Source organism: Rhinopithecus bieti, unplaced genomic scaffold, assembly GCF_001698545.2.
Source record: "Rhinopithecus bieti isolate Rb0 unplaced genomic scaffold, ASM169854v2 scaffold_13900, whole genome shotgun sequence".
NCBI classification, from domain to species: Eukaryota; Metazoa; Chordata; class Mammalia; order Primates; family Cercopithecidae; genus Rhinopithecus; species Rhinopithecus bieti.
Genome location: NW_016808376.1, coordinates 4,297,851 through 4,308,285, shown reverse-complemented (window position 1 = coordinate 4,308,285; position 10,435 = coordinate 4,297,851). Strand labels below are relative to the sequence as shown.

General features: G+C 47.8%; 1 protein-coding gene across 4 annotated transcripts in view; it reads right to left on the bottom strand.

Annotated features, from left to right (window-relative positions):
• CAMK1D (calcium/calmodulin dependent protein kinase ID) overlaps positions 1 to 10,435 on the bottom strand; it is a 497,275-nt gene that overhangs the window by 255,902 nt on the left and 230,938 nt on the right. The window contains exon 1 of one of the 4 annotated variants that reach the window (XM_017886700.1): positions 1,350 to 1,662. The exons of 2 other annotated variants lie outside the window; for them this stretch is intronic. In XM_017886700.1, coding sequence (XP_017742189.1) covers positions 1,350 to 1,594 — 245 coding nt within the window. In that variant the 5' untranslated portion in view covers positions 1,595 to 1,662. Of the gene's footprint in view, positions 1 to 1,349; positions 1,663 to 10,435 lie in introns of those variants that run through there. One more of the 4 variants, XM_017886696.1, reaches the window with a different exon arrangement.

Here is a 10,435-nt window from a genome sequence, read left to right as displayed (position 1 = left end):
GGGAAGGAGGGAGGGAGGGAGGGAGGAGCATATTTTAGTCCAAATACATTGGCACAGCCTAGATGCCCAATTCCTAAACATCTGTTAGTAAAACTAGTTACAGATGATGTTGACAAGCAAATCATAGCCTTAAGAATTATCTCGAGACAGGAAAGATCTGGCTCACACAGCCAGGTCTGAATGACTAAACCTTTAGGAAACCCCTCACCAGGGAATTCTGGCTGTGCCCAAAGACCCTGAGAGGTTCCACAAAGCAATATTTTCCTCCCCAGAGGAGATGGCATCACTGGGTTTTCTGCTGAAGGGAAAACGCCCAAGGGGAGGCCAAGGGAAAAAGCTTAGAGCAGACATTTTTCTAAAGGAGTCCACCCTGGCTCAGAGGGGACACTTCTAAAGAATTCCACCTGAGCCAGGGCAACCAGGAGGTTTACAGGCCCTTCTGAAACTCAGAGCCACTCCGTGAATCTCCAACCCATCTTGGTGGGAACTCATGGAGACGGATCTAGAGAAGAGACCCGACCTCTCGCTTTAAGGAGTGTGAACCATGACAAGGGTGGTGCAGCCCTCGGTCCCCCACGACAGTGAAGGCATCTAAGAGCACGAAGAGACAACTGTGACTGGTCTGGTCCGGAAGGCTTCATGTTTGGGTAACACTGGGGTGAGCCTGAGAGATGGGTCAAGATTTTTGACACGTAGGGAAAGAAAAGGGTGCAGGGAAAAAAGGTAGTAGATGGAGAGAGGATAAAGTTCTTTTTGTTTGTTCCAGTGGGAAGAGACAGACATGTCATGAAAGATCCAGCAGGAAACACAGACTGACCCCCAAATACAGAAGGCCTGGAGCACCGGACTCAATGGTCTGACCACATTCCATAGGCAATGGAGAGCCACTCTTTCATGGAGAGAACAAGATGATCAAAGAAAGTTACACAATTAAATTGGCTTGAGTAATACATGATGGATGAGAAGAAGTGGAGAGAAAAGGCTGCTGTAATTGTCCAGAGATAAGGCCAGGGGGCCCGACACAGGACTCAGAAGAAGGAAAGGAAAGGAAGGGAAAGGCATGAGGTGTGCTATGCAGGACTCTGTAACTGCAGGCCCGGGAAGGGGAACCAGAAGCGGAGTGCTCCCCGCCTCCTGCATCAGCCACAGGCTGTCCCCTGCTCACCACGCCGTTCCACCCCCACAGCCTCACTCAGGCTCCTGCCGAGGACACCTCACTCTCCCACACCCACCCAGCCAATTGTTTCTTGTCTTTGAGGATCCGTTTAAAAGAGTTTCTCGGTGAAAGCCCCTTCCCTGGGGCGGGCACACTTCTGTGTCCCGCCCACCCGGCGGGGACGCTCACTCACCAGGGACCAGGCGGCCCGACCCGCGCCACGCAAACGCCAGCACCGCTCGCGGGAGCCTCCCAGCCGCTGGGACGCCGGCCCGGCCCGCGGGATCCTCCCCCAACTCGGAACGGGGAGGCGCGGGCCACAGGAGGCCACGAGCCGCGCGCTGGGCCCCCACCACGGGGCCCTTGAACCCTATGGCGCTTCTCAAAGGGCTGCTGTCTTCTGCTCGTGCCTCTGGGCACCCCCACCAGACTGCACATTCCCCAGCGCAGGGCTCATGTGCTATTCGTCTCTACCCACCGTGTTCACACAGCACCTGAAAACAGTCAACAAAGAGTAGAGCTTCAGCTTGTAGTCTCTAAAGTCAAACTGAACTGGTGCGAATCATCACAGAGGTAAGGTAGCTTCCACTAGGTCACTTACTCCCTGGGTGGCCCTGTGGAAGTTACTTCACCTCTGCGATGGTCAGGCTTCTCATCTGTTAAAAGTGGGTCATCAGTCTCGGTGCAGTGGCTCATACTGGTAATCCCAGCACTTTGGGAAAGGGAGACAGGAGTATGGCTGGAGCCCAGAAGTTCAAGACCAGACTGGGCAACATAGGGAGACTACGACTCATCTCTACAAAACATGTTTTTTGTTTTTTTTTTTGAGATGGAGTTTCACTCTTGTTGCCCAGGCTGGAGTGCCATGGCATGATCTTGGCTCACAGCAACCTCTACCTCCCGGATTCAAGCAATTCTCCTGCCTCAGCCTCCCGAGTAGCTGGGATTACAGGCATGCACCATCACATCCAGCTAATGTTGTATTTTTAGTAGAGACAGGGTTTCTCCATGTTGGTTAGGCTGGTCTCGAACTCCTGACCTCAGGTGATCGCCTGCTTAAGCCTCCCAAAGTGCTGGGATTACAGGCATGAGCCACTGCGCCTGGTCCTACAAAGCATTTTTTAAAAAATTCGCCACGCAAGTTGGAGCATGCCTGTAGTCTCAGCTACTTGGAAGGCTGAGGTGGGAGGATCGCTTGGGCCCAGGAGGTCAAGGTTGCAGTGAGACATGATGGTGCCACTACACTCCAGCCTGGGCAACAAACAGTGCAAGACCCTGTCTAAAAATAAATAAATAAAAAGTAGACTATCACGATACCTTCCTTGCAGAGTTGCTGTGAGGATGTAAGATAATGCAAATATAAAAGCTGGCAGCTGTGCTTGCCTAGTAAATGTTAGCCAATATTACTGTTAGCATTGAATACCAATTTGTTGACTGGATGGATGATTGGATGAATAGGTGAAGATTCCATCTGATTTTTTTATGTAGATAACTGGGATCCTGGTAATGATATTTGCAAAGGTAACAAGGAGGATACCACGTGGGTGGGGAAGGAGGAAAATGGGCATAATCTTTGAGGGGCTGAGTTAATGATGTCAGCCAAGCATCATTCCCTGTTATAGGGCATTGGCCAGGATAGGAGTTAGGTCTCCAAAAGTCTCATGAATAGAACCCCTAAGATAAGCTGTAGCAGGAAGAGGGAATGGACCAATCGAGAACTGGTGGCTTAGCAGCAAAATAGGGACAGCAAAAGAGAGAGACTTTTGGGAAAAAAAAAAAAAAAATCTCCTATTTGATCATTCTGAAATAGCCATGATATAGTAATAATGGCAGAAACAGAACTTTGTTGGATCTCTTTACACTTATTATGTGGTTTAAAATGTTTAATTTAGTTCTTTAAATAAAGAAGAAAGGCAATGTGCTCTGCAATGTTTCAGTGCTTTGTGCCTCTTAACGATCTGAATCCAGAACTGGGTAGATCCAGGCTGGAAGCCTAGAGGGAGAGGTCAGATTCAGAACTGGAGGTGGCAGATGTTGATCCACCAAAGGGCTGGAGGTGTGGTTCCTAGTGAGAGACCTGCAAGCCTAGAGCTGGAACTGGGCTGGGAACCCAGCACGGGCATATACAGAACCAGCCAGGAATTCTGGCAGTGTGTCCAGGGACCTCCCCTGGGCTTGTCCTGGCTTATGTTATGGGCCGGGGGACCACAGCATACACGGGTGAGTGACAGGAGGGCTTCAGCATGCAGAGTCAAGGTGGCCGTCACCTCCTGCAAGTGCCCCAGCCTGGCACATATTAACAAAGGCATCCCCAGTCTGTGTAAGAAACCAAGATGCATGTAAAAGTGTTCTGGAGCTGGTTGCACGGCCTCTCTCGGCCCCTTTCCCCAGACTGGGTTTTGGGGCTCTGTGTCACTCACAGAGATGTGGTTCCTTTTCTGCCAGACACCCCAGCTCTCCATTCTGAGATAGACGGCATGTAGGTGTGCTCACTGGCTGACATGCACAGGACCAAGCCAGACGCTAGCATGGATTTGTCTACAAAGCTCTAGAAATACAGAGCCGAGTCTCTAGAACAGGGGTACCAGGCCGTGGAACTGGGCCACACACCAGGAAGGTGAGTGGTAGGCAAGTGAGCATTCCTGCCTCAGCTCCACCTCTTGTCAGATCATTGGTGGCAACAGATTCTCATAGGAGCGTAAACCCTATTGTGAACTGTGTATGCAAGGAACCTAGGTTGTGTGCTCCTTAAGAAAATCTAATGCCTGATGATCTGTCACCATCTCCCATCACCCCCAAGTAGGACTATCTAGTTACAGGAAAACAAGCTCAGGGCTCCCACTGATGCTACATTATGGTGAGTAGTAGTAGAATTATTTCATTATATATTATAACGTAATAATAATAAAAATAAAGTACACAATAAATGTAATGCACATGAATCATCCTGATATTATCATCCTCCCCCCTCCCAGTCAGTGGAAAAACTGTCATTGATGTAGCCAATCCCTGGTGCCAGGAGGGTTGGGGACCACTGCTCTAGAATAAGAGTCTCCAAACTGTGTTAATTATGTGCCCCCTTCAGTACAAAACACTCAGGTACAAAACCCCCAACATGGATACATTGACTTATAAATTATCACAGAGATACCACTGCACTCATATCTTATGTAAATGTAAAACTTACACAGCCTTAAAACTTTAAATAACTCGATCAAAGAAACAACATAAATAAACTGTATTTTACTTAGGAACAATGCAATTCACATTTTGCTTTCACTAGAAAATGTTATGAATAAGAGAGTACTTTAAGTGAGATCAATGAAATTGAATATTTCACTTGTATTTGTATTGTTACTAAATTGTTTTATCCTTGTAACATGACTGACAAAGAACTCCCAGGAGTAGAAATCTGAGCTCTTTCATTATCCTGTTGTGTGCTTGCGCTTGCATTTTCAATATTATCTTCAAGCCATGGTTTCCTTCCAGGAATCTTCTTAAATTCCTGCTCTATTTTGTGAAGGTGGGTTTAGGTAACACCAGGGCATATAACCCACAAATCCACTTAACCAGCCACATGCAAACCACCACTGTCTTCTTAAGCTCAAGGCAGAGGAGCAAGAATTCTGGGGGAGTTCATGGGCCCCTGGGAATGACTCACAGGCTTGTGACTGTCTGCCTGACAAACTGTCAATCCAAAACAATACTCATGATTCTTAACTTCATCCTCATTCTAAAAGATCAAATTATAAGTGGAAGTGTTAACATTTTTTTTCTGCATCCCAATGGACCGTCTTGTCTACCCACTTTGGAGATCACTGCTTTAGAGAGACATGAAGGCTGGAGATTTTGCCCTGGACATCCTCCAAATTAAAGTGAGAGACAAATCAAGGTGGATTCCACAGATGGACATTTGGAAAGCAAAGGAGACAGGGTATCAAATTGTTTTAAATGTCCCCAGCTAAGAAACAGGAGTGATGGCTGGGTGCGGTGGCTCACGCCTGTAATCCCAGCACTTCAGGAGGCCGAGACAGGTGGATCACAAGGTCAGGAGCTCAAGACCAACCTGGCCAAGATAGTGAAACCCCATCTCTACCAAAAATACAAAATTTAGCCAGGCACCGTGGCAGGCACCTGTAATCCCAGCTACTCGGGAGACTGAGGCAGGAGAATCGCTTGAACCTGGGCAGCAGAGGTTGCAGTGAGCCAAGATTGTGCCACTACACTCTAGCCTGGGCAACAGAGTGAGACACCATCTCAAAAAAAGAAAAGAAAAGAGAAAGAGAAAAGAGAAGGAAAGAAGAAAGAAATAGGAGTGATATGGTTTGGCTCTGTGTCCCCACCAAATCTCATGTTGGACTGTGGTCCCCAGTGCTGGAGGTGGGGGCTGGCGGGAGGTGACTGGCTCATGGGGGGCAGTTTCTCAAGAATGGTTTCGCACCCTGCCACTGGTGCTGGTCTCCTGATAGTGAGTTCTCGTGAGATCTGGTTGTTAGAAGTGTGCAGCACCCCCGTCACTCGCCCTCTTGCTCTTGAGGGGCAGGTGAGACGCTTTGCTCCCCCTTCCACCATGACTGGAAGCATCCTGAGGCGGCCCCAGAAGCAGAAGCTGCTATGCTTCCAGTACAGCCTGCAGAACCATGAGCCAATTAAACCTCTTTTCTTATAAGTTACCCAGTCTCAGGTAGTTCTTCATAGCAGTGTGAGAACAGACTAATACAAGGAGGAAGACGTCAGCAAAGGAGGTAAGAAAGAATCCCAGGCCAGGTGCAGTGGCTCACACCTGTAATCCCAGCACTTTAGGAGGCCAAGGCAGGTGGATCACTTGAGGCCAGGAGTTCGAGACCAGCCTGGGCAACACAGCGAAACCCCATCTCTACTAAAAAATACAAAAATTAGCCAGGCATGGTGGTCTGCGCCTGTAATCTCAGCTACGTGGGAGGCTGAGGCATGGGCATCGCTTGAACCTAGGAAGCAGAGGTTGCAGTAAGCTGAGATTACACCACTGCACTCCAGCCCAGGCGACAGAACAAGACTCTGTTTCAAAAAAAAAACAAACAAAAAAAAGATTAAATGAGACTTTAAACACTTGCCTCCCTCCTGTTGACCTCCTATGACTCGCAGGGCTCTGCTGATTCTTCCTTCTCAATGTATCCAGCAGGGTCAACCTGCTTGGGTTGGGCATGGTGGTTCACACCTGTAATCCAGCATTTTGGGAAGAAAAGCGGGAAGATGGCTTGAGCCCAAGAGTTCAAGATCAGCCTGGGCAACATACTGAGACCCCGCCTCTACAAAAAAATTTTAAAATTAGCCATGCATGGTGGCATGCCTGCAGTCCCAACTATTCCAGAGGCTGAGACAGGAGGATCACTTAAGCCCAGGAGTTTGAGGCTACAGTGAGCTGTGATCTCGCCCCTGCACTCCAGCCTGGGCGAGAGAGCAAGATGCTATCTCTAAAACTTAAGCCTTTAAAAAAAAGATCAGTTGGCTTGCCTAGGGCCCCTCCCCTCCAGCCAGGACTCTCACAATCATATGCCAGGTGGCCAGCTGGTCTCTATTCTGAAACTGCCTAGTCCATCCTCATCCCACACACCACCACAGGAATCATCCCTCATCTTCCCAGCATTCCTCCGCAATCCTTTGCTATGCAAAAATATTTTCAATGGTTACCCCTTGGCCTAGCAAATGAAGTGCAAACCCCTAGGTTGTGATGATTTCAGGATGAAGTACAAAGGGAAGCAAGGCACGTCTTACATGGTAGCAGGAGAGAAAGCGAGAGAGAGCTAAGGAGGAAGTGCCACCTTTAAACCATCAGATCTCTTGAGAACCCCATCACTGTCATCACAGGTGTGAACCACCATGCCCAGCCCAAGAATAGGCACCTCCGTGCTTTGCCCTCGGTTCCCTGCACTGCATCCTTCCTGTCGCACCTTCTCAAACACTTTTCATCTTTATCTCTGTACCTGTTCTAGCTGTTCCACCGACTGAGCTGTTGCCCTTTTTTCCTGCCTCCACCCAGGAAAAGCCCACTCGGTCTTCGAGTTCCTCCAATGCCACCTTCTTCTGATTTGCCAGATGGCTATGATGGGTACCTCTTCTGAACCCCCTGCAAGCACCTACTCCCCTCCTACAGAGTCCTAAGGCTGCTTTCTTGCACAGTTGCTGGGTATACTTGGAACCCCCACCCCCCAATATCAACTCTCAGCTCCTTGAGGCGTGGATGGGGTTTGACTCATTTTTAAAAGTGTGTCTAAGTCATCAATAAGGCTTAAGAAGTGAAATCTGTTCATTCAGCTCAAAACAGTGCCAGCTTCTTTCCAGAAGGTAGTTTACTCATGGCAACTTTGGAGCCATTAATAGTGTCTTCTTATGTTTAAAACTCTGGAGAAGCTGTGAAGACAAATTCCAGCCAGAACATTTTCAACAATAGGAGTAGGTCTCTGGTTACCATTCACACATCTTGCTCTGCTATGATTTGTATTTTAAAAGAGTTGTATTAGTCCCTTCTCACACTGTTATAAAGATACTACTTGAGGCTGGGCATGGTAGCTCATACCTGTAATCCCAGCACTTTGCAAGGCCAAGGCAGGTAGATCACCTGAGGTCAGGAGTTCGAGACCAGCCTAGCCAGCATGGCAAAACCCTGTCTCTACTAAAAATACAAAAATTATCCGGGCATGGTGGTGCACGCCTGCAGTCCCAGCTCCTTGGGAGGCTGAGGCAGGAGAATCACTTGAACCCAGAAGGCAGAGGCTGCAGTGAGCTGAGATCACACCACTGCGCTCCAGCCTGGGTGGCAGAGCATGACTCCATTCCAGGAAGAAAAAAAAAAACCTACCTGAGACTGGGTTATTTATAAACAAAAGGGGTTTAATTGACTCAGTTCCACATGGCTGAAAAGGCCTCAGGAACCTTATAATCATGATGGAAGGTGAAAGGGAAGAAGGCATCTTACATGGTGGCAGGAGAGAGTGAGAGTTAAGGAGGAAGTACCACCTTTAAACCATCAGATCTTGTGAGAACTCCCTCCCTATTGTGAGAACAGCACAGGGGAACCACCCCATGATCCAATCATCTCCCGACAGGTCACTCCCTTGACACGTGGGGATTATAATTCGAGATGAGATTTGGGTGGGGACACAGAGTCAGACCATATCAAGAATCTTACACTTCCCATATAAGAAGAGGCGACAACAAAATTGAAAATTTGACACCAATTCTGCTTGGGATTTCATGTATTCTATCAGAACGCTTTTGTTTTGTTTCTGGGTGCTGGTTTCTATCTTTGAAATAAATACATATTTACTACTCACAGAAGCTTTTTGTTAGGATACACGTACTTATGTTAACTATCCAAAGTACTTGGCAATTCTATAAAATAAAGCATTTTATTTTTTTAGAGAGAAGGGAATACCTGTTGTTTTCCTAAATCTTTCCTCTTGTGAAAATAGTACAATCTGACTCCTCCCAAAAGATACCAAACACCCACAACGTAGCAAGGACTTTGCCAGACACTAGAAACCCATCGGGAGCTCAGGCAGCTTCCGGACCTTCATGGAGCTTTAAGTTTGCTAGGAAAGAAAGACAAGTAAACGGACCGTTACTTGTTATGGGGACAGTGTTGCAATGGAGGCAACACTGATGCTACTGGGGAACAGAAGGGGTAGCAAGGTTACCCTGGATTTCTGAAGCAAGGATTCCTAGACCAGTGCCTTTCACAGGTAAATATGCAAATGCATCACTGGGAGATCCAGCTTCCACATACATTCTGATTCAGTGGGTTTGCAGCGAGGCCTGTGAGCATTTCTAATCTGCTCCCAGGTGATGCTGCTGCTGCTGGTCTAAGGACCACACTCGGAGTAGCAAGGGGCCCAAAAAACTAGACCCCAACACTGAGGCCACATCAGTGGGGAACAGCTGCGTTTTGGGGAAGGAGGTAATGGAAAAACAGCCAGATGCAAGACCTACAACAGTGACCACTCCTGTCCTCAAGGATCTTCTTTTTTTTTTTTTAATTGACATGAAGCCTCGCTTTGTCACCCAGGCTGGAGTAGAGTGGTGCAATCTCAGCTCACTGCAACCTCCAGCTCTGGGTTCAAGCTATTCTCCTGCCTCAGCCTCCTGAGTAGCTGGAACCACAGGCGTGCTCCACCATGCCTGGCTAATTTTTTTTTTTTTTTTAGTAGAGACAGGGCTTTGGCATGTTGGCCAGGCTGGTGTTGAACTCCTGGCCTCAAGTGATCTGCCCTCCTCAGCCTCCCAAAGTGTCACTGTCCTCATGGATTTTGCTTTGTTTTTTGTTTGTTTGTTTGTTTTTGTTTTTTTGAGATGCAGTTGTGCTGTTGTCGCCCAGGCTGGAGTGCGATGGTGCGATCTCAGGTCACTGCAACTTCCGCTTCCTGGGTTTAAACGATTCTCCTGCCTCAGCCTCCTGAGTAGCTGGGATTACAGGCGCCCGCCACCTCGCCCGGCTAGTTTTTTGTATTTTTTAGTAGAGACAGGGTTTCACCGCGTTAGCCAGGATGGTCTCGATCTCCTGACCTCGTGATCCGCCCACCTCGGCCTCCCAAAGTGCTGGGATTACAGGCTTGAGCCACCGCGCCCGGCCTCAAGGGTATTTCTTGAGTAAGTAGTTTCTTCAGAACAGTTTCCATTTGGAAGTTTATATTACGCTCCTCGACACAGTGATATTTATAAAGAAGAAAAAACCGTCCCACTCTAAATCGCCTTTTAAAGAGGTATATTACGTTTTTGAAAAGTTATATTAACTGAATAACAATAATAATGGGCTTAACAATAATAACGGCGATTATTCCCAAAACACACCGCCTACAGGAGGGAAAGCACCCACATCCGTGTAAGGAAACACTGTATCACTTACTTGGCCGACTGTTTCAGAAAGTCCACACTACTGGACATACATCCTTAGGAAATTATTTCAAGAAGCAGCTCATTCATAGATACTGCTTGTGGTTCAAAAGGAGCTTGCTGATCTGTTCCCACAATCTTCTCCAAAGTTTTAAGAAAAGAAGCACTCAAAACAAAACAAAAAAAGATGAATTTGAAAAAAAGAAAGAAAATTGGAAAAGAAAGAGACTGACCTGGGCGCACTGCCTAGACGTTAGCCCTGCTCCACAACCAGGAAGAAAGATGAGGGGAGGGAGGGAACGAAGGAGGAGGAGAGAAAGAGAGAAAATGAAAGAAAAGTAGAGGGAAAGAGGAAGGGGAGGGGAGGGAGGGAGAGAGGAAAGGAAAGAAGGAAGGAAGGGAGGGAGGGAG